The sequence below is a fragment of the Sminthopsis crassicaudata genome, chromosome 1, assembly GCF_048593235.1.
Source record: "Sminthopsis crassicaudata isolate SCR6 chromosome 1, ASM4859323v1, whole genome shotgun sequence".
NCBI lineage: Eukaryota > Metazoa > Chordata > Mammalia > Dasyuromorphia > Dasyuridae > Sminthopsis > Sminthopsis crassicaudata.
In genome coordinates this window covers 701,582,355-701,607,444 of record NC_133617.1, presented here as the reverse complement: position 1 = coordinate 701,607,444, position 25,090 = coordinate 701,582,355, and the positions used below count along the sequence as shown (strand labels likewise).

General features: G+C 36.1%; 1 protein-coding gene across 6 annotated transcripts in view; it reads right to left on the bottom strand.

The window, feature by feature from the left end:
• Positions 1–1,979: 1,979 nt before the first annotated feature.
• Positions 1,980–25,090, bottom strand: part of NR2C2 (nuclear receptor subfamily 2 group C member 2) — a 115,709-nt gene continuing 92,598 nt past the window's right edge. For 4 of the 6 annotated variants that reach the window (XM_074283836.1, XM_074283832.1, XM_074283833.1 and 1 more), the window contains 9 exons: positions 20,778–20,925; positions 19,624–19,717; positions 17,671–17,804; positions 16,615–16,792; positions 15,366–15,487; positions 13,133–13,272; positions 10,551–10,688; positions 7,782–7,887; positions 1,981–2,412 (listed from right to left, as the gene is read on the bottom strand). In XM_074283836.1, coding sequence (XP_074139937.1) covers positions 2,238–2,412; positions 7,782–7,887; positions 10,551–10,688; positions 13,133–13,272; positions 15,366–15,487; positions 16,615–16,792; positions 17,671–17,804; positions 19,624–19,717; positions 20,778–20,925 — 1,235 coding nt within the window. In that variant the 3' untranslated portion in view covers positions 1,981–2,237. Of the gene's footprint in view, positions 2,413–7,781; positions 7,888–10,550; positions 10,689–13,132; positions 13,273–15,365; positions 15,488–16,614; positions 16,793–17,670; positions 17,805–19,623; positions 19,718–20,777; positions 20,926–25,090 lie in introns of all 6 variants that reach the window. The other 2 variants (XM_074283837.1, XM_074283835.1) reach the window with 2 other exon arrangements.

Genomic DNA, 25,090 nt, shown 5'->3' with positions numbered 1-25,090 from the left:
CATTCAAAGCATAGGGGAGGAGTCAACAAAAAAAAAACAAAACAAACCTTATCCCCAAAGAGAAAAATAATATTGTTTTTCTTTATATTTACATAATTTAAAAATGCTCAAATTTAAAACCATGAGGTATTCCATCCACCAAAATTGAAGTTCAGAAGTGGGGGGGCTGATGTCTTAAGTGAACGAGCTTCCCACTAACAATGGCTGTCTTAAAGAGTGACTAATACTGGTTGATTCTGAGCAGAGATTCCAGAAAGCTTTGGCAGCTTTTGCTTTCAGTTCATTTAACAAGGTGGCACAGGGAACTACAGGCGCATTTAGAGGGGTGATGAGTTTTCTCTGGCACCTTGTATATAATACTGGGCAGTTAATTTGTCCAATTGTTATGAAAAGAGAGCTATTGGAATGTGGCAGACCAAAATGAGGAAGAAGCCGTACCCATAAGGCAAAGGACAAGTGTGGCCAGGGAAAAAGTCTTACTGTGAATGGGTAATGTTGAAGCCTGTACAGCCCATTTAGCTACCTAAAGAAAATATTTGTTACTTCCAAACAGCCACTTGCAATAGCTAACAGACCCTTCTGCCAAGGGATGCAATAATGAATTCCACATTATGGGATGTTTTTCTTAATCTGCATGAACACATAAAAAAGGAACAGTGGTGAATCTAGGTTCACTTTGGACAAATCACTTTGCCCTTATTTACATATTTCTGAGTTAATTTAAATGCTCTATGTCCTATCATCCAGGGCTGCTCATTTTTTAAAGTAATAGTGGACATATTCTTTGTTTGAATCCTTATACCCAGGAGCCCAAGGTGTGAAACTGGTCATTATAAAGGTAGATGAACAAAATTGCACATCAGGTATCTGTGCCCTCATCTTCGTGACTGGCCTTACAAACAGAAAAGTTACATTTTATCAATGCAGTTTGATGAGGACACAATAAAAACAATATGACTGGTGTCTGAATGACAACAGAAAAGAATCCCCAGTCACACATTCTATTCAGTTTAAAAAGGAACTTTTATCAATACCAAATCAATACCCTGATACTGTGAGTCACTTCTCCAGGACAAAAGCCAAAGACATTAGTAACCTCAATACAATTAATTAGTCATTAACTGCAGGAGCACATGATTTTTTTTTTAATAGAATATAATTCTGAATGCCAACCCAAGTGGGACATCAATGTAAAATGAAACGGGAGAATTCAGGGAACTAATGCAAGCAATGGAAAATTTGTACTTATCTGGGACTGATCAAAGCAGCACTACTGTGGGCCTGCAAAAGCCAACAAAATACCCACCACTATGGGAAGCCAATAGCAGGAAGGAATAAACTGGGCATGTGTTCAGTTACTGGAAGGCTGGATGTCTATCTTGGCAATTAATCACTGACTAATTGCACTGCAATTTAGAGTCAGCTATTAGAACGAGTCTTGGTTTTCCATGATCATATCAAGAGCTGTCTGGGGCATCCATGATCACTGACTGTCCCTGCGTGGGCCATGGCTGTGGCAGTTATTTAGCTGCTAATTGTGCTATAGACATGCTGCAAAGAAACCACATCCTTAGTAGTTTTGAGGACTCTAAACGCGCACACCACCAACATGTGCATACAAACTCACACTGCCTATCTGCCTTAAGTAGAAGTGATTGTCTCTTTTTTTCTGTCCCCCTTTAAGTTTTCATAGAAATCATCATTTTGGCCAAGGACACAGAATATTTTCTCCTTGCCTATTCACAGGCAGGATACTGATAACATTATCAAGTGGACAAGAAGTTCTTAGAAAGTGCTCATGTCATTACCCTGGTAGTTAATTGCTAAATATTCCCAAGGACACTGTCATATATGTATATACAGATACTGTTTTTAGTATTCTTTAATACTAGTCTCTGACATTATAAAACATTTTTTTTTTGCCCTTTGTCAACTTCTAAATACAAAGTAAGTTAAAAGGTTGCTCAGAAATCTGACGCCTTGTGTTTTTTTTTCTTTTTCTTTTTTTTTTGAAATCAAAAGTCATTAAAATATTCCTTGTGGCAGAAAAGAAGCCTATGCTTTCAGTAGCTAGTCTTGGGGCCTCCTAGATGAGAAGAAACCAGGTAGGAAATGGTTAACATACGGGAACTATCTGTACATACCAAAATATCGCTATTTTTTATTTTCTCTCTATCTTAATGGTAGTTACTGGTTCTATGAAAATGAGTTTGATCCACGAAGCTGTGTTGTTCCCACTATAAGTTCGTCCCTGTTATCTGGCCATTGTATTCTGCAGTCTCCATCTTCAGAATGTAGGGGATTATGCTGTCTATTGAAACATTGCCAATAAGACCAGTAAAAAAAAGTTCTTCAGTAATACTGGAGCTCATCAGCCTGAGTGCTGGGAGACGAACAAGAATCCGAGCCAGCCTGAAAGAGAAATGCATAACATTAGGAAAATGAAATTATGGAGCCTGTTATAACTGGAAAGGGACTGTCCTTTCACTTTAGGGTCTCTTCCTCCTGAGTGTTTTGATTACTGGGTTGTTGCTTCTTTTAATGGCATCACATCTTCATTTTAATACATCAGGGGAGAAGTGGACATCTGCTCTATTTTCACCCACAGCAGATCCTCTTTACCCAAGCATAAATCATGGATTGCAGTGGCTAAAAAAATACATCAACTGGTGGCCAACCTTTCAATGACTGGTCTTAGTTTGATTCTTAGACGACAATCACTTACTGAGGCTTGTTAGAGAGAAAAAAATGCCCACATTTATTCACCAAGTTAGATGTCATAGACAGGAGCTAGAGCATGGGGAATAAAACTGCAAAAGAGATGGGAGAAATTCCTAAGAGACATGTGTATATACAAATGTAGAAATATAGATTTAAAAAATATGGGCAGTGTGACCAAGAGATCCTAACACCAGGAGACAAATTAGATAGAGTTATTGCTAAGGTTGGTGGGAAGGGACCTGGGATTGGAATATGAATCAAGAAGAGTATATATTATCCCAAAGTTTCCTATCAACAGGCAGCATTATATATTAAAGACATATAGTTAGTAAGGAAAACTAGGAACTGGAAGGTATTTTAGTGAAGATCAATAGGGGCAGAAACAGACCTGAAACTACAAATCACCTGAAGTGAAAGAGGAACTAGATGAGGGAGTTGGGAAACAGAGATCACAAAAGCAGATCAGCTAACTTAATGACATGCATTGTTGGTAATTCAATTTTTCAAAACTGGAAGGACCAATAAGACAAACTTAATCCTAAACCTGATGCCTACCTAGAAAGATTAACTGGTTGTTAGGGTAGAAATGATGAGAACTTTGAAAAAAGTGGACATGATTGCCCCATCTTAAGAGTCTGTGATGGGTTGACTGTGATGTGCAAATCAGATTTGGGGAGCACAGGTTTTTAAAGTTTCAGAGGAATGGGGGCCTAGGATAGATGAAAAATTCTCAGTAATGAAAATATGAAGACATAAAGAAACAAATTCCAAATAGGAAGAAAAGGGAGGATAGTCTAAGGAGTATGGTGTGGATATATAGCATATAATCAGTCAGCTAAGATTTTAAAATGATATGTGCATCATATACATACAAGGCTGGTCAACAAGAATGAATTCTAGGTCATGGGCTGGTTCTGTAAGAATAGTGTCCAGACCAGCAGGATGATTTCAGAGAGGCTTGAAGAGACTTACATGAATTGACGCTTAGTGAAATGAGCAGAACCAGGAGATCATTATACATGGCAACAACAAGACTAAATGATGATCAATTTTGACTAATGTAGCTCTCTTCAACAATGAGATGATTCAAATCAATTCCAATTCTTCAGTGATGAAGAGAGCCATCTACACCCATAGAAAGAACTGTGGGAACTGAGTGTGGCACACAACTTAGCATTCTCACTCTTTCTGTTATTGTTTGTTTGCTTTTTGTTTTCTTTCTCTTTTTTTTTTTTCTTCTTGATCCAATTTTTCTTGTGCAGCAAGATAACTGTATAAATATATATACATACATTGGATTTAACACATTTTAACATATTTAACATGTATTGGACTACTTGCCATCTAGGGGAGGAGGGAAAATTTGGAACAGATAGCTTTGCAAGGGTCAATGTTGAAAAATTACTTATGCATATATTTTGTAAATAAAAAGCTTAAAAAAATTAGTGTCCAGAGGGCTAAAATTCAGAATGAGCTGAGGCTGATCAGGAAGGGTGAGGCAACAAAAAGAGACTTTTTAAGTTCTGGAGAAAAGAGGCCATCAAAATAGGGACAGGAAAGAATGATGACATTAGACAAATGATGATTCTGTTTCTATTTTCCTCTACCAAGTATATGGACCAGAAAAGACTGAAAAAAGTAGCCGAGACCCAAGGAAAGAAGAAACTTTTTAAAGAATATTTAAGCTGCTCTTGATGAATGCAAGGTGCCAGACCTGAATGAACTATATATCAGGAGTGGCAAGAATTGGCAGATAAAGTGTCCAGTGACTATCAGTGATCTTTGAAAAACTTGAAGGAAAAAAAATGCTGGACTAGAAAAGGACAAACATGATAAAAGTTTTCCCAAAATGCAGGTGAATGGAGGCAACAAAAAGGCAACAAGATGTAGTAGATAATTCTTGGATTTGGACTGAGAGAATCGGGATCAAATCACCCTTTCCTGGGCAATCAATCTCAAGGGTCTCATCAATAAAGTGTCCCTTTACCATACCAACCGGTCAAAAGGAATATTGGGTCAAAACAAAAGTGAAAAGTCTTACAACTGGGTGGAATGTGGTTATTATAGTTTATTTAAAAAAAAAGAAAAAAAGATAGGGAGACAGGAGTTTAGGGCTCAAAGCTGAGCACGAATTGACATTGTGGTATGGGAAGTGAGGGTGTATATAAAAGCCACAGTGGCTATGGCTTGAGAGTTCCATCCCCAAATACGTAAAGAGCTTTGACCCTGGGCACTGGGGCTACAAAGAAAAAGTGACAACCCCGGGCTTGAGAAGTTTTCATTTTTCAAGGGGATGATGTGACAAGTTGGATTTGAATCTTCCATGCTTTACTAAGGCAACAGGTGGACTTCAGGGAAAGGTGCACTGGTATCTGATGGCACTTTCTCATCTATAAGCAAGCTTCCTGAAGCCCCTGGTCAAGGGTGGTGGGGGAGCTTGACAAGTCACCTCTCTTTCCAAGATCTCCTTTGTAAAATGAATAGGCAATAAGAGTGCCCAACTTGAAATCCTTGGAGCCAACGGGATGCTGCCTCTTTGAGACTGTCTGTAAAACGGAACAGCGGCCCCGACCTCAGAGAGGCATTATAGAAACCAAGCGAGCAAGGACTCAGTCAAGTCTACCGAGTGAAGAGCATTGGACTATTTCTAAGTGACTAAATATATCCTCCCATGATGACATCTGGCTACCATAGAGGATATTAGAAAGGACGAGATTGAAGTTAATTTCCAGTGAAGAACTCCAGTGATGCTTTGGGAAATATGGAAATAACCAGAATAAATTAGTTTCCCAATGGGAAAAAACATTTGAAAATACAAGTTCTGGTGATTAAAAAAATTTTACTTGAAAATCACACCCTATATACAATGATCATAGTTTCTATATGATTTACATTTGGCAGAGAACTCAGATATTATCTATCCAGCCCAAACTTTTCATTTGCAGATGAAGACAATGAGACCCAGAGAGAAGTAACTTGCTCAGAATTACCCAGGTAGGAAGAGGCAGTCAGGCTAGACTCTCTGGCTCCAAATCAAGTCCCTTCCCATCAGTGTATTGCACCCCCACAGTTCACCTCATTTTCTTCTGGACAGATTTAGAACGAGGGGCCAAAAAGCATAAGGAGTGCCATGAGTGAGTGAGACTATAGGAGGTGCTACCAGGGAGGGGAAGGCACCTTCCACACTCTCCCCTGCCCAAGACGGGCACATCCCACACTAGCAGGGCTACAGCAATATGGGTTCCACTGAAAGCCTTCTTGGCCCTCATGACAATGACATTAAGACCTATGTTCAAGCCTATACCAAGATCAGGGATATATAGTGACTGTAGAGAGACAAGCGTTTATTCAAGTGTCTGCTCTATGCTAGACAGATCCAAACCAGGGGATAGAAAGATCCAAACCAACAGTCCCTACTTTTAGGGGGCACGTGGATGCATGCATGGGTGTGTGTGTGTGTACATACACAAAAAATGCATAGAAATATATGCAAAATAAAAAATAAAAGGAAAACTTTTTTTTTTTTTTTTTGGTGGCAAGGGGATGGTGCAAGTAGCTGGAAGGATCAAGAAAGACTTCATGAAGACATTGGCACCTGTACCGTGGGTGCATTGTGGCAGTGGGGTGCAGTCAGTGCAGAGACCGGGAGGAGGAAGATCAGAAACTTTGGGCAGGACTGAGGAGGAGAGTTAAAAAAGCACAAACCTAGAGAGGCAGGTGGCAGCCAGGCTTGATCATGGGAGTAAGAGGAACCAGGGAATTGACTGCCCCTGGGGGGAAGGGAAGTGACCATCGCTTCCAGGAAATCACTCAAGCAGCTGTTTGGAGAATGGATCTGGAGGTAGAGAGCTCCATTAGGAAGCTCCTTACCCAAGTGAGAAGCAATGAAAGAAGCTAGTAGAGTTCATACAAAAAATTTAGCAGCTCTTTTTGTTCTGGCAAAGAAATGGAAAATGAATAGACACCCATTAACTGAAGAATGGCTGAATAAGCTGTGGTATATGAAGGTAATGGAATATTATTGTTCTATTAAAAAATGATGAACAAGCAGATTTTAGAAAGGCCTGAAAAAATTTACACAAACTGATGCTGAGAGAAACAAGCAGAACCAGAAATACATTGTACACAATAACATCAAGAATGTGTAGTGATCAACTATGAAAGATTTACTTCTTCTCAATGGTTCAGTGATCCAAGTCAATCCCAATAGACTTTGGACAGAAAATGAACTATGGAGATTGAATGTTTATCAATACATGCTATGTTCACTTCTTTTTTCTGTTGTTTTTTTTTTTTTCATCTCCCATGGTTTTTCTCTTTTGCTCTGGTTTTTCTCTCCCAACAATGATTTATAAAGGAATGTGCATTAAAGATAAATTTAAAGAATGAGGAGGAAGAGGAGGAGGAGGAAAGAAGTGGAGAAGAAAGAAGAGGAAGAAAGAGGAAAAGGAGGAAGGAGAAGAAGAAGAGTATAAACAGGGTCCCAATTCTAACAGCAAATCCCAACTTATAATTTGTCATTTGAACAATTTCAGAAACTTGTATGTGAGTGAGGTTACTATTATTTCGTTTTTTAGACCCCTAATTCCTTTAGATAGTAATGATCTCACTTCTTTCAGTGAAATACATCCATATATCAAAAGATGCTGCCTTAAGACCATAGCTCTTCAGCCAGTCACCCTCTCTTGAGAAACTTTATTAAAACAGCCTTTTCTGAGCAAATCTTCTCATCATAATAAAATGTTAGTGTTGGGAAGAAACCTCAGAAGGAATTCCCTTTTATCTTCTCATTTTACCATTTACAAAACTAAAGACCCATAGCTAGCCTGTGGTGAATAAAGAACTAGAACTCAATTCATTGATTATTGTACTAAATCACACTGCTAAAAGCATATTATCATAACAATAATGAATACAATTATAGTTACTTAATCATGTTCACCATTTGCTAAGCAACTTTAATTTAATGTACATTTATAATGAAACTAAATTATCCATAATTACTAAAATTATCCATGAATTATCAGATTTTCCCAGTCAAGCATTTAATATTTACATACCTGTATGTGTCTTCTGAATAGGTTTTCTGTACATAGTCCTGTAACTCCATCTGTGCCTTCTCTTGGAATTTTTCTATTTGACTTGTACTGGTCAAACCTGGATGATCTGAAAACAGAAAAGACTCATATTCTTAGAGCTTTTCTGTAGAATAATTTAAAATATTTTCAGTCCAGTTTATTATAGGGAATATATTCTGAGACATAATAAAATACTAGATGCTGAAGATTTCTGAGATAAAGAATATAAAATCTGTGTCCATTTGAAAAAAAAAACAAACTACATACTATTAGACATTAGCACCTATTCTGAACATATTTGATCACATAATTTTCTACTTCCTTCTTTTTAACAATATTTTACTATTAAAGAGGTAGAGAGCAAGAGTAGGGGGAAGGAAGAAAGGGAGAAGAATCACTTTAGTAAATTGCTGTTAACTGCTGTGGGAAGAAAAACCTAATCATCGCAGCTTGAAATATCAATTCATTTAATATCAAAAATGTTTATAATTTTTGTAAAATCTCATTCTTTATCAGAGAAAGTTTCTTTGGTATAGGCCTCATTTCATAAGTATACAGAGGACTGAGTCAAATTTATAAAAATAAGTACTATTCCCCAGTTGATAAATGATGAAAGGATATGAGTAATCAGTTTTTAAAAGAAGAAATAAGTTATTTATAGTAATATAAAAAATGCTCCACATTGTAGTTGATTAGAGAAATGTAAATTAAAACAACTCTGAGGTATCACACTTCATATCCATCAGAAATGACAAGTAATAGTGGGAATATGAGAAAATAGGGACAGTATTGCCTGGTTAGTGGAACTGCGAATTGGTCCAACCAAATAACCTGGAGAACAATTTGAAACTATGCCCAAAGGGCTATCATACTATCCACACCCTTAGATCCAGCAATACTGCTATGAAGTCTGTACCCCAAAGAAATCAAAAGAAAAAGAACAAGAACCTATAATACAAAAATATTCAGAGCAATTTTTTTTTTTTTTTGAGTATAGGCAAAGAATGGAAATTGTACAGGTGCATTGGGGAATGGTTAAACAAGTTGTAGCATATGATTGTGATGGAATTTATTGTTCTCTAAGAAATAACAAATAGTATAGTTTCAGAAAAAAACTGGGAAAAACTTATATGAACTGATGCAAAGAGAAATGAGCACAACCAGGAGATTATTTTGCATAGTAACTACAATACTGTAATGAGATCAATTGTGAAAGACTTAGCTACTTTGAATAAGACAATAATATTAAAATAATTTCAAAGAACTCATGATGAAAAATACTTTCCATCACCAGTTTGAGAATTGATGAACTTTGAGTGCAAATTGAAATATAATTTTCTCACTTTCTCTATTTTTCTTGTTTTTTTTTTTCAATATGGTTAATATGGAAATGTTTTCCATGACTTCATATGTATAACTGATATACTGCTTGCCTTTTTAGTGGATGGGAGAGGGACAGGAGGGAATATAAAACTCAAATTTTAAAAAAATGCTAAAAATAAATACATTTTTGAAAATGAAAAACAAACAAATATCATTTCACTTGAAACCACAAAACCTGACGAGAGTAGCTGAAGCCAGGTGAATAGTGATTAAACACATGCAGAAAGGGAAGAGGTCACTTAAGAGTGTTGCTAAGGAGAAATGGATTCCTAATTTGGTAAGAAGGTAATACCTTCCTTACCAAACCAAATCTTCCCATTCTCCAAACTGGGTCCCTCACTTCCCTTAACCTGCTTTTACCAATCCTTCAGCTCTTGATGTTATTAACAGGCACAATAACACAGGACAGGGTAAATTATGAAGACAAAAAATGTTGCATATTTCTTCCTCAAAATTTTTTGAATTGAATCTGTGAGGGAATAATGGGAGGGGGGAAGGAACGATGAAACAAAAACATATGGAATTCCTTAACATGTAGAGAATCAGCCCTTGTCTATCCCTGTATTCTATAATCCTGTTTAGTCACCTACATGTATGTTTTAGAAAGTAATTTCAAGGAAAATACTGATTTACACATGCTAATGAATTCTTCTTCTTCTTCTTTTTTTTTTTTTTTTTTTGGAGGAGTCCAGAATTATTGTTGGTTTTTTTTTTTGTTTTGTTTTTAATTATTATAGCTTTTTATTTACAAGATATATGCATGGGTAACTTTTCAGCACTGACAATTGCAAAAGCTTTTGTTCCAACTTTTCCCCTCCTTTCCCCCACCCCTTCCCCCAGATGTCAGGTTGACCAATACATATGTTAAATATGTTAAAGTATAAGTTAAATACAATATATGTATACATGTGCACACAGTTATTTTGCTGTACAAAAAGAATCGGACTTTGAAATAGTGTACAATTAGCCTGTGAAGGAAATAAAAGATGCAGGCGGACAAAAATAGAGGGATCGGGAATTCTATGGAGTGGTTCACAGTCATCTCCCAGAGTTCTTTCCCTGGATATATGCTAATGAGTTCTAAAAACAGATAAGGAAAAAAGATCACAAACATTTACCTATCAGAAAAGACTCTATAATGTAATAAATAATGTAACAAAGAAAATGACTGGACTTTGTATATTCTTGTGCTTTAGGTGTTTTTTCCCCCTCTTCAAACAAATTTAGGGCATTTGGGAAAAAAAATAAATGTTGCAAAAAAAAGAATTTATAGACAGACTGGTATGGCTTCTTGGCTGATGAAATCATTTGATATACATATTAAAAGTTTGATGGAAGTCTTGTAATAACTCTTACATGTCATCTTACCTGGGCTAAAGAGTACGATAGCCTTAAGATATGCATATTCATACCCATCGATATCAAGCTTAGCCATACTGTTGCAAAACTCCTGGAGTTTCCATATATGTTCCATGACTTGTTTTATTCTGTCTCCGGAAAGTTTATCTAGAAAATACAAACAAATAATAATGAATGTTGGAGGGGCTTTGGGAAAACTGGGACACGGATGCATCATCGGTGGAGATGTGAAAGAATCCAACCATTCTGGAGAGCAATCTGGAATTATGCCCAAAAAGTTATCAAACTGTGCATGCCCTTTGACCCAGCAGTGCTACTACTGGGCTTATATCCCAAAGAAATACTAAAGAAGGGAAAGGGACCTGTATGTGCCAAAATGTTTGTGGCAGCCCTTTTTGTAGTGGCTAGAAACTGGAAGATGAATGGGTACCCATCAATTGGAGAATGATTGGGCAAATTATGGTATATGAATGTTATGGAATATTGATGGACAGAATCAGCTACACCCATAAAAGGAACACTGGGAAATGAGTGTAAAACTGTGAGAATTTTTTTTTTTTGTTTTTCTTCCCAGATTATTTTTACCTTCCAAATACAATTCTTCCTTTGGAACAACAACAACAACAACAACAAAATTCGGTTCTGCACATATATATTGTACCTAGGATATACCATAAGATATTTAATATATATGGGAATGCCTGACATCTAGGGGAGGGAATGGAGGGAAGGAGGGGAAAAATTCGGAACAGAAGGGAGTACATGGGATAATGTTGTAAAAAAAAAAAAATTACCTATGCATATGTACTGTCAAAAAAATGTTATAATTATAAAATTAATAAAAAAAAAGAAAAAGAAAATACAAACAAAATCATCTAAAAAAGGCAAAATGAATATACCCAATGAAATACTTTTCTCTTCTTTTATGAAAAGTTCAACAGAAACTAGAAAATAAAATAAATTTTAATTTTAATTCTAAAATTTCAACAGGTTCAAATTCTAATTTTTGAACTGAGACAAAATGCAAGAGAAAAAGTGATAATTCAGAATGCAAAGAATTCCTGTCTTGCAAAGTAACTGCTACCATTCTTGCCAAACCATTATCTTAACATCTAAAATTTCCCTCATCCTTATCACCTTGAGGAGTTAACAGGCTTTTCACCATATTTTCTTTAGTCATCAAAAATTCACATCTATTTTCTCTGATTCTCACTCTAATAACATTAACATACACAATTCTATTATTTTTATTTTGTTCTCAAGTTCCAGAAGTATTTGTCTACATTGATGTCACCTGTTTTAATTTGTAATTTCTCAAGAATGGCAATCAACTATGTAGAGTTCTTTTAGTCCTGGGATCTCTACTTATATCTCACTATAATCTGACTTAAAGAGCTTATCCTTTCTTAAACACACCAGCAAAAGCAAACTTTCCTTATTTATTCAGCTTTGTCAAATGAGATAATATGGGTAAAGCACTATGTAAATGTTAGCTCTCTTCTTCTGCCTATATTCTGGGTTGATGCCCTCAAAATTATTTCTTCTAAAATTTTAGTGCCACATGTGATGATTTTATAGCATCAGAAGAGTGAGGTTTGGAAGGGATCTTAGATATGATTTAAATTAGCTTCTTTTTTTCCATATTTAAAGAAGGATGCAAACTTAAGTAAGTGTTCTCATTTTAAATCAAGTACTCTTCATAGCTTGCTATTCTTCTCACACCACTAACCTGCCTTTTATACTACTAATGGCAAATTCTCCCTTTTACACAAGCCTGTTTATGCTATTCCTTTTCTGATTAGATGTTTTCAATTTCTTGTGAACTAACTCTACACAGTAGCAAATTTCTTGTTTTGGAATTCAAAATGTGCCACAATCTGAAGACACCTTTCTTTTCTCATCTCATCTTAATCTTTATCCTTTGTACCAAAATGGACCTGTGTTCTGAACATCTCATGCCTCTCTTATCTATGGAGACATTAGTTATGCACTATCCTATTAGTGTAACAGACTCTCTTCCCTTTTTACCACATACTGAGTAGACAGTTTTATGCACTGTGGTCCAATACAAAGAAAATGGAACTTGAAGGCATGTAGAATCTGAGCCTTAAGCTCCTCAAGTGAAAAAAATGGAGATAATGTAGGCTACTATAGAAAAGTTGTCAACTAGATTGTCAACTATCAATATTATAGGTTTTACCAAAAGTTCCATCACTATAACTTTTAGTGTCACTATTGAATTGAGCATTGAAAGTTTTTTTCACTAATAATTTTCCACATTCAGAGGAAACTAGAACAGTTAATATAAAAAATTCAATGTATGGACTGGTAGCATTCTTTCCTGATTAAAATAGCCAAATTAAATTATTTTTGGCTTAAAGAGAAAAAAATTAATAACATACTATAGAATTTTAAAGCAATGTTATTAACAGGTAGCAATTCTTGAGTCTGAGAAGCTGTACCTTCCTTAGAAGTTGACCTTACCACAAAGATATGCATTATTCTAGGGCCATCTTTTATCTGTGAAAATGACTGGAAACTGAGAAGCCCAAATGCAAACATTTCAGAAAAGCTGTAATGACCCCACTTACCTTCCTGTATGCTGTTCTGTAGGTGGTTCACAATAGCTGCTAGAATAGTGGAAAGGCTCATCACTTGGGAACATTGGGCTAGTCCCAAGGTGAAGAGCTCATTCCAGCAGGCACGTACCAGGCTTGTATTACAGTCCTGACTAGAGAGAAAGATATAAAAGTTATTTTTAAAGGGCAGATTATGCAGTTTATATTTTCCAGATATTTCTTCAAATATCACTATTTTAATGATCAACACAGAAGTGTTTCATTTATAACTCTCTTTTCACGTCTTTAAAAAGAACTTTATGAATTTACATATTCTCTCAAGATGTGTTAAGAGGAACTTCTCTAATAAGATAATCTGGGTCAACTTCCAATGTTTTGTATTCTTTTAATTATTAATACTGACAACTCACAGTTCCTTGCACTTTATAATTCCTTTTCTTCACAAAAATTCTGTGGGTTTAGTACTGAAACTACTTTTAGCTCTATTTTATAGATGTGGAAACTGAGGCTTATAGTGGGTAAAGTAAGTTGTCATCAGCCTACTAACAGTAATGTTAATGACAATGATAATAATAATAATAATAACAATGACAACAGGAGCTCATAGCACTTTCTTCAAATTCAAGTCCAGTGATCTTTTTGCTACACCACAGCTAACCAGACCCATGAGGTGACTCAGCAAACCTAGGCCAGGGTAAGTGGAAGGACCATCATTCACATGCAGTTTCACAATGATGTTCACCTTTCTCAAATGTCAGAATAAGTTTAGCATTTCAATCCTGCATTTCAATTCTTAAAGACAGATTTCATATTTTATGTGAGATTTTAAATAAGATAGGTTCCAGATAATACAAGTAAAATCATACATCCAATGAGAAATCACTCTCCCTCCACTTTGAAAAGTTCTTTAGCAATGTCAGATGTGAGCAATCCCAGCCCCTGGGGAGGCTGAAGCTGGGAGGTCTCAGTCTGAGCAGTCATGGGCCACACAGCTCAGAGGCCCACATCAAGTTTGGAATCAATATGCTCTCAGGAACAGAAGGGGCCACCAGATTGATGTAGGAGGGTGAATTGGGCCAGGGTAGAAACAAAACAAGTGAAAGGTCCCATGTTAATCAAAGCAGTACTGGGAAGACCTATGAATGACCCCTATCTGGAGCTCTTAAAAACTCTTCAAGAATAGTTCTCAATATCAGTGACACTGAGGTTATGATAGCAAAGCCTGGGGCCACTGGCAGTGTGTAGATAGATCTCCTTTCACCGACTAGATACAAATTTGGTCATCTTACTATCACCAATTAAGAATTATTTTAGTAGTCACTGGCTACTATCTGACACATTCTGTATAGTTTACCTTAGAAGATATGGACAACAAATCTCTTTCCTCCTCCTATTAAAGAAAATGAATCTGCTGTCTTCTCACTATAATCCTCCTCGGATCATTTCCATTCTGTTGGAAACTTGGGACCTCCATGACACTTGCCAGTCTTGACTCCCCAAGGGCATCGTCCTGTCCCTTCCCTTTTACTCCAAGCCTGGCTCCCTCTGCTTTTCAATTTCCCTCATTAGAAAGCAAGATCTGTGAACTCTCAATGCTGCTTTTATTGCTATTCCCAGCACTAAATATTGAATAAATGCTTGCTTTCTCTTTCTGAAAGCTATCCTAACAACTGAAATGCTCAATCATCTCTTCCTTCTTTGCCTCTTATAACCTATCATTCACTCTATTATTTATTGAGTCCTCATGTTATATGGCTTTGTAACATTTAGAGACAGAATGTTTAAAGTGGAAGAGATCTTGGTGTTTCTACTGATCTGTTAGAAAGCACGCTCTTGACATAGGCTTGTGCCACTCTTGGTCCTGAGATCTGCAGAGGTTAACACCTGGCTAATAGCCTGGCACAGAGGAGACACTTAATACATACCTGTTGCCTGATGCCCTCATTTAAAAAGAAGGAAACTGAGCTGAGAAGTTCGTGGCAGAACGAAGATCGGAAGAGTCCTAACTCTAAGATCTCTTACAGTAAGAGTATAAGAAATCATCTCATTTTTGATGTATGTATAACCTCCTTGTTCTGTACCTTTTATATGTTTAGCAGAGTGTTTTGCAAAGGGGAGAACACGAATTCTTAAATTAATGGAATCAGGACCTCTCTGTCCTTTGTGCTGCCACTCTCCTCTTAGGGTTCCTTGATTTATGACACCCAGTGATTAAATTACTCATTCAGAGAAGAGGTTCACTTACCCAAGGGCCTGAAAGGCAGGAATGGATCTGGCCCAATGCATTGAGAGGAACAGCAGCCGTGATGCTGATTCACAGATGTAATGCACATTGAGGTACTCTGGCATCGGGCTGGGCATTGTGAGCTGGGAAGGAAGGAGGCACAAGGTGTGTAGTGTCAACAGCAGACATGTTTGTTTTTTTTTTTTAAAACTTATATAGTCAGAATTAAACAACCTTAAAGCCAGATTTTATTCTGAAGGTAGTACTTCTGACAGTAATTAGTAAGGTCTGAGCTTCTCCAGGATGGCTGATTTAACTACACTCCTCTGCTCCCTCTCTCTAGGGACTGGAGGTTTCTGTATGTGAATTAAATGGCCAGGTCATGCTAGTTAACCACACGGCACCAAGACCTGGCTCATTAAGGTCTCCTCCTCCTCTTCCTCTTCTTCCTCACCACTATCACTCCCACCACCACCATCTCACATTTATGTAATGCTTAGGAGTGTAGACAGCACTTTTTTTTGTGTGTTGTTCTTACAACAAACCCATAAAGTATTGTTATTTCCATTTTGTAGAAGAAGAAGCTGAGATCTGGAGAGGTTCTGTCTTAAAGTTAACCAGCTACTGGCATAGCATAAGCTGTTCTATGTCAACAGCTCATGAAGATGTGATGAAAATCTTTATTTAAGATAAAAGAAATAGGGTAAAATTCACTCATAACAGTATTAATAGTACTCATTGGCAATGATATGAAAGAAGCTTTATAATTAGCTATGAGATAATACTGAACACAAATTTAGGAAAGACAAATAACAAAAAATTTCAATTTTGTCTGGGAAAAAGTCTGGGAACTCTGATGGATAGAGGTCGCTAACAGGTTCTATAATAAATTCTGGGACTGAATGGAAGATATGTCAACTCAAATGACAGGAAGAAAAGAGGGACATATTTGTAATGTGGCTAGATCATCATCAAAAGTTTATAAAACCAGAAAAATCAGTTGTTAATGAAGAAAAGGAGTTTATCAGGATTTAATGAAAGGAGCAGACTTTAGTCACTGAAGGTTGTGGTCTAGAGAATCTTGGACTAAAGAGTAAACATATGGAAGACATTCCTAAAACAAACCTTTTGAAGCAAGCATAAAAATGAAACGTCAATTCACTAAAAAGACCTAACTTCAAGATTGGACCAACAACAATTCAAACTAACCCTCATTACTTCATTATTATGACATCATAAATGAGGACAACACAACAAAGAAGGCACATACTTTAAATGTGACATGTGTATCTGTAAGTAGGGGTCCCTCTACTTCGATGATGGGTGTTGACTGATCTCTACTGATGACATGAATGTTCCCTCCTCCTGTAGGATCCATCCCATCTGCTAAGTTTGGTGGTGAAGAGCCATCTGTGGTGTTAAGTGCTTTTGCCAAGGTATCAAATGCCCTTAAAGCAAAAACAAATCATATACAAGTATGTGAATCAATAATTTCCCAGAGGGAATAAAAATCATAAACTTTGGGCAGCTCCAGGATGACATGACACTTTTCAACATTTTACACAACATAACAGAGAAAATAATCATCCTGAATTTTAATGCAGCTTTTTTTTTTTCCCCTGAACAACTAAAGATACTTAAAGATTGGAGTCTTGTTCAAATATACAATATACTTTTGAAGTAGGGAAAGGACAATGAATTATACCAACTGAATGAAGCCACAACATGAATTCTAGTTTTCTACCTCAGGCTGCAAGTGAATGGGATCCCAATCTAGTTCTCATTTTTCCACTTAGAAAATACAGCAAATAACAAGGTGGAATTGACTTGGTTACTCTTAAAGAAAGCTGATGACAAGAATAATCTGGTTGCAAAGCATTTGGTATAACATATAACAGTGGAATTTTGGGAGGGAAATAGCTACTTTTTCTCATTTATAGAGGCTTGGAACCAACTGATGCTATTAGTCTATAGTTACTTAGGAAAAAGAAAAAGGAAAACTCAACGATAAAATTATTAATAGCAAAATACAACAAAAATGCTGAATAGCATGCAACATTCATTTAGTAAAGAAAAATGTTAGAGTTGGGGTTTTTTGGTTTTGTTTTTTTGTGTCTGTCACTAATTGCATAATTATGCAATTCTGTTACTGCAACCACTTTTGATTGATTTGCTCACATAGTTAACGATCTTAATAATTATTACGTAAAAAAGAGACAGGCTCTGGTTTCACAGTGACAACTTCAAAGTTATAACATGACAGTCTAAAGAAGAGCAGAAAAATCCAATCACCACCTTCATGCACACTGCTACCCTGAGTTCCTACCGAGTGATCTCACTTGCTGATTGGTCCTCTTGTTGGATTTCTGAAGGGTCACCATTATTCAGAGATTCATTGAGATTGGCAAGGGATGTCACTACGTTTGCCAATGTGCCTAGAGCACCCTGGCTTGTCTCAGCCTAGAAAAAACAAACACATGAAAACCACATGGTCAAATGCAGATACGTGCTCACTCTGTGGCATCCATACTGCTTGAACCGCAGTTAAAGAGACAGAGAGGATGTAAATTGTTTGATTTCTCTGCTCCTTTCATTTGAAAAAGGATCCAAAGTCTTCAAATAGGTCCTCTTGCTCAGGGGAGCCACACCACATTTTCTGAGGTAGATTAGTGAAGGAGGAAGCTGAGATGAAGTTAGCTGGGACTAGGTCTGGGGTCTCCAAGCTCACATTTTGGTATTCATTAGTAGAGTACCATGAGACCCTGCTGTGGATTCTTCAAAACCTTGACACAATCGCTTACCTTCCCTCAATGGCACATGGTAGAAATGCTACAGTTTTACCTACCTACAATCATAAACTTACTCCCTGCCAAAAGACCAAGAGTTTGTTGCACAGCAGAATAGACCACCTCCCCCCTGCAGGCAAGTTTGTAAAGAACCCTCACTTTTTGCTTTCTCTTAAAAATGATTTTTCTGAGAAATGTTCCTTGGTGAATCTGCAACCCTTCAGGCTTTTCACTGAATGTGAGACAAACAAAAACTACTAAACAGATACTAGAAGGAATCTTTTTAGGTAGTATCAAGGACAGAATTATTTTAATCACACAGTCACCAACTTATGTTCCATTTAACATAATTTACCAATTATACTAAAAGTCTAATTTTAGTTTATTATTTTTACACTGCAACACCAGAAAATACACTGGTCAGACGGCTGGGTATGCAGAGTGATGTGTGATGTGGACAGGATAATCTCTAAGGGCCCTCCTAGTACTGCAAGTCTCTAAGGTCCACTGTGAAGGGTGACACAAGAAGAAAGCTGTATCAACGTAATAACTGCTATGAAAAAAGCAATTTTGCAATCCAGTATCATTTAGGATACTGTCTTCTCATGGGATGAAACTGTTTTTACTTTTCCCTCTGAGTATTTGTTTTCCTAGGCCTTTACTTTAGCTGGTTTTAATTCAGACATGTCTCTCAAATGATACAAGTACCATTTTAGTTTTGTGTCTTGCCTTGTATTCAATTTCAAACAGCTAACATACCTACCACCAAGTTCATAATTTTTTTTTTTAGAAACCTAGGTGAATATATGATCCTAGAGCAATTTTATAAAAAGGTAATAATAATGGGTTTTTTCAAAAGGAATTCTGAACAAGTGAACATAACTACTACATAATAAATGTCTATCAATTTGTGTGCTAGAAAGCAAATTATTTTCATCAGAATAAAGCCATGGCACTTTCAATAAATAAAATCTACATAATAACAAGTTTTAATGATTATGAGATGACAATAGTAATGCAGACACACACAAAAATTGACTTTTTCTTAAGATAATTTACATTTTCATGAGTAGTACTGAATTGAGAGATGCTGGTTATTGGTGATGGGTACTTATTATAATCTAAATAAATAGCAAACTATTTCAGTGAGGACAAGAAGGTGATAATTTGTTAAAAATCTGTGATATATTTATTTCAAGTAAATAATAACTCCCATTTTTTATTGTTGTTTATGGCTACAAAATACTTTCACATGCTTCAAATCATTTGAATGTCCCAATAACCTTGTAAAGTTGGCAGTAAAAATATTACTTCTATGTTATAAAGACATTCTGACTTTTTTGGATACTGAGACTAGAACTCAAGACTGGTAAACTGTGGCAATTTGCCTAGACACTAAGGATGGATGCAGAGCCAAATTACAAACCTGATTCTCCTGACTACAAGCCTAGAGTTCTCTCAAGGAAAGTTAAGTTCCAGGGGATGGCTGTTACCTTGGAGTCAGCAGCAAGAAGGACTGTGCCATCATCACGGATCAAAGGTTGCTGGATATTGACAAGCATTCCTGGGTCAAGGAGACCTGTTTGTCTAATAGAGGCATAAAGACAATGAGAACAGTTTCTGGTGTTGTGTTAGTTACACTATTAGGATTTGCTTATGTGATAAACTAAAACTTTCAAAACTCTTAGCAATAAGGTTTGGACTAAGATGAAACATCTTGACAAAAATCTCTATAATGAATAGATGACTCTCCTTTTCTTGGGATGTGGATATCTGAGGCAACAATCTACAAGACTGCTTTGAAGTGTTGTGAAGTTTCTAATTTGGCTGTAGTTTGCAGAAATTCTGCAAGGAAAGGGAAGTTCCCTTCAGCATATCACAAATTTGGTCTCAATTCTATCTTCCTCTGTATCAGGGATTCTTAAACTTTCTCGTATCTTAGACCCCAGGTGAAGCCTGACTTTGGACCCCTTCTCAGAACCAATTTTTAAAAATACATAAAATACATGAGTATGAAATGTAATTATTTAAATAAAAATCCTAAACCAAAAATAGAAGTTCATGGATACCAGCTCAAGAACCAGTGCTCTCCATAGATCTTTGACTTCCTTGTCTTTTTTGAATCTTTTAAATTGTTTGACACAATAATTAATTAGACTAGTCAGGTGTCACTATATAATTTACTAGGTATCCAATCTGATCTGGAAGGAACTCAGCAAAGAAAATTATTTTAGTCTATACTTGGTGAAAGTCTCAGATATTGAAATGCATGTAGCAAAAAGTTCTGATATTAAAAAAAAGAGAGAACAGCCAAATGATTTCAAAGTTTTTTGTTTGTTTGTTTATTTTGTTTTGTTTTGTAGAGGTATTATGACTGTTACAAATAAAACATTTTAGGCACAATTCCTTACCTCATAAAGGTATAACTGGGAGGGTATAATGGGAATCAGTTGAAGAAGAGATAGGACAGAGAATGACAGAGCTCATCTTCCATTAGTCAGCAAGTGGAGACAGTGAAGCAAGAAGAAGGTATGATATGATCCATTTCAGGAGGTCTGACTCCTCAAGTATCCTGAGCCTCCTACCTCTGGCATAGTTTTATACCTTCATTCTTATGTCCTGCAAAGGGGCAGGGGGTTCAACTGACCTTGTTCCATCTTTGTCTGCTACAAAAGTTGGTGTGGCTATTAAGGGACTTCTTAAGTCTTTTCTGATGTAGATTTTTTCTGTTGAAGCTGCACAATTGGTTGGTTTCTCCCGTTGCACATCAAAAGGCTTCCTTTCACTCTGAACAGCTTAAAAAACATAAACATGTGTTTATTTTTATTTTTTTATTATAGCTTTTTATATGCAAAACATATGCATGGGTAATTTTTCAACACTGACCCTTGCAAAAACTTCTGTTCCAACTTTCCCCTCCTTCCCTCCACGCCCTCTCCTAGATGGTAGGTAGTCCCATACATGTTAAATACGTTAAAGTATATGTTAAATATAATATATGTATACATATTTATACAGCTGACTTGCTATAAAGAAACATTGGATTTTGAAAGAAGGTAAAAATAACCTGGGAAGAAAAACAAAAATGCAAGCAAATAATAACAAAAAGAGTGTAAATGATATGTTGTGGTCCACACTCATTTCCCAGTGTTCTTTTGCTGGGTGTAACTGGTTCTGTTCATCACTGATCAATTGGAATTGATTTGGATCATCTCATTGTTGAAGAGGGCCACTGCCATCAGAATTGATCCTCATATAGTATTGTGTATAATAATCTCCTGGTTCTGCTCATTTTACTCAGCATCAGTTCATGTAAGTCTCTCTAGGCCTCTCTGAAATCATCTTGCTGGTCATTTCTTACAGAACAATAATATTCCATAACATTCATATACCATAATTTACTCAGTCATTCTCCAAATGATGGGCATCCATTCAGTTTCCAGTTGCTAACCTCTATAAAAAGGGCTGCTGTGCCAAAGCAGTAATAAGGGGAAGTTTTATATCTCTACAGGCCTACTTGCATAAAATAGAGAAAGAGAGGGCCAATGAATTGGGCTTACAACTTAAATTGCTAGAAAAGGAACAAAGTAAAAACCCCCAGACAAACACAAAACTTGAAATTCAAAAAATAAAAGGTGAGATTAATAAAATTGAAAGTAAAAAAACTATTGAATTAATTAATAAAACTAAAAGTTGGTTCTATGAAAAAACCAACAAAATAGACAAACCCTTAGTAAACCTGATTTAAAAAAGGAAAGAGAAAAAGCAAATTGTTAGTCTTGAAAATGAAAAGGGTGAACTCACCACTAATGAAGAGGAAATTAGAACAATAGTTAGGAGCTACTTTGCTCAACTTTATGCCGATAAATTCAATAACTTAAATGAAATGGAAGAATACCTTCAAAAATATAGCTTGCCCAGATTAACAGAGGAAGAAGTAAGTCGTCTAAATAGTCCCATCTCAGAAAAAAAAATAGACCAAGCTATTAACCAACTTTCTAAGAAAAAGTCCCCAGGACCAGATGGATTTACATGTGAATTCTACCAAACATTTAAAGAACAACTAATTCCAATGCTATGTAAACTATTTGAAAAAATAGGGATTGAAGGAGTCCTACCAACTTCCTTCTATGACACAGACATGGTACTGATACCTAAACCAGGTAGATCGAAAACTGAGAAAGAAAACTATAGACCAATTTCTTTAATGAATATTGATGCTAAAATCTTAAATAAGATATTAGCAAATAGACTTCAGAAAATCATCCCCAGGATAATACACTATGACCAAGTGGGATTTATACCAGGAATGCAGGGCTGGTTTAATATTAGGAAAACTATTAGTATAATTGACCATATTAATAATCAAATTAATAAAAACCATATGATCATCTCAATAGATGCAGAAAAAGCATTTGATAAAATCCAACATCCATTCCTACTAAAAATGCTTGAGAGTATAGGAATAAATGGACTATTGCTTAAAATAATAAGGAGCATATATTTAAAACCTTCAGTAAACATCATATGTAATGGCGATAAACTAGAACCTTTCCCTATAAGATCAGGAGTGAAACAAGGTTGCCCACTATCACCATTACTATGCAATATAGTACTAGAAATGCTAGCCTCGGCAATAAGAGCCGAGAAAGAGATTCAAGGAATTAGAGTAGGAAATGAGGAAATCAAATTATCACTCTTTGCAGATGACATGATGGTATACTTAGACAACCCCAAAGACTCTGCTAAAAAGCTATTAGAAATAATTCAGAATTTTAGCAAAGTTGCAGGATACAAAATAAATCCACATAAATCCTCAGCATTTTTATACATTACCAACACAATCCAACAGCAAGAGATACAAAGAGAAATTCCATTCAAAATAACGGTCGATAGTATAAAATATTTGGGAATATATCTACCAAAGCAGAGTCAGGAATTATATGAGCAAAATTACAAAACACTTGCCACAAAAATAAAGTCAGATTTAAATAATTGGAAAGACATTCAGTGCTCTTGGATAGGCCGAGTGAATATAATTAAGATGACAATACTCCCTAAACTAATCTATTTATTTAGTGCTATACCAATCAGACTTCCAAGAAACTATTTAAATAACCTAGAAAAAATAACAAGAGAATTCATATGGAACAACAAAAGGTCGAGAATTTCCAGGGAAGTAATGAAAAAAAAATTAAATGAAGGTGGTCTAGCTGTACCTGATCTAGAACAGTATTATAAAGCCACAGTCACCAAAACCATTTGGTATTGGCTAAGAAATAGACTAGTTGATCAGTGGCATAGGTTAGGTTCACAGGGCAAGATAGTGAATAAAAATAGCAATCTAGTGTTTGACAAACCCAAAAGATCCCAAATTTTGGGATAAGAATTCATTATTTGACAAAAACTGCTGGGAAAACTGGAAATTAGTATGGCAGAAACTAGGCATGGACCCACATTTAACACCACATACTAAGATTAGATCAAAATGGGTCCAAGATTTAGGCATAAAGAACAAAATCATAAATAAATTGGAGGAACATGGGATGGTTTACCTCTCAGACTTGTGGAGGAGGAAGGAGTTTGTGTCCAAGGGAGAACTAGAGACCATTATTGATCACAAAATAGAAAATTTTGATTACACCAAATTAAAATTTCTGCACAAACAAAACTAATGCAAACAAGATTAGAAGGGAAGTAACAAATTGGGAAAACATTTTTACAGTTAAAGGTTCTGATAAAGGCCTCATCTCCAAAATATACAGAGAATTGACTTTAATTTATAAGAAATCAAGCCATTCTCCAATTGATAAATGATCAAAGGATATGAACAGACAATTTTCAGATGATGAAATTAAAACTATTTCTACTCATATGAAAGAGTGTTCCAAAGCACTATTGATCAGAGAAATGCAAATTAATTCAACTCTGAGATATTATTACAAACCTGTCAGATTGGCTAAGATGACAGGAACAAATAACGATGAATGTTGGAGGGGCTGTGGGAAAACTGGGACACCGATGCATTGTTGGTGGAGTTGTGAAAGAATCCAACCATTCTGGAGAGAAATCTGGAACTATGCCCAAAAAGTTATCAAAATGTGCATACCCTTTGACCCAGCAGTGCTATTACTGGGCTTATATCCCAAGGAAATACTAAAGAGGGGAAAGGGACCTGTAGGTGCCAAAATGTTTGTGGCAGCCCTTTTCATAGTGGCTAGAAACTGGAAGATGAATGGGTACCCATCAATTGGAGAATGGTTGGGTAAATTATGGTATATGAATGTTATGGAATATTATTGTTCTGTAAGAAATGACCAACAGGAGAAATACAGAGAGGCTTGGAGAGACTTACATCAACTGATGCTAAGTGAAACGAGCAGAACCAGATCATTATACACTTCAACAATGATACTGTACGAGGATGTATGCTGATGGAAGTGGATATCTTCAACATAGAGAAGAGCTAATCCAATTCCAATTGATTAATGATGGACAGAATCAGCTACATCCAGAAAAGGAACACTGGGAAATGAGTGTAAACTGTTATTTTTACCTTCTGAATCCAATTCTTCCTGTGCAACAAGAAATTCGGTTCTACACACATATATTGTATCTAGAATATATTGTAACATATTTAACATGTATGAGACTGTAGGGGGTTGGGAGAGGAAGGGAAAAAATCTGAATAGAAGTAAGTGCAAGGGATAATGTTGTAAAAAATTACCCATGCATATGTACTGTCAAAAAAAAAAGTTATAATTATAAAATAAAATAAAAATTAAATTAAAAAAAAAAAAAAAAAAAAAAAGGGCTGCTGTGATGGTGATGACCACGTTAGCACCCTGGATACGTTAGAATCAGCCGGAGTCAGGAGAAGCAAAATCCCTGGTCTTTATTCTTGGTCTTTAGCAGTAGAAGTGAAGGGGATGTGTAAAGGGCTAGAACTGAGCAAATGCA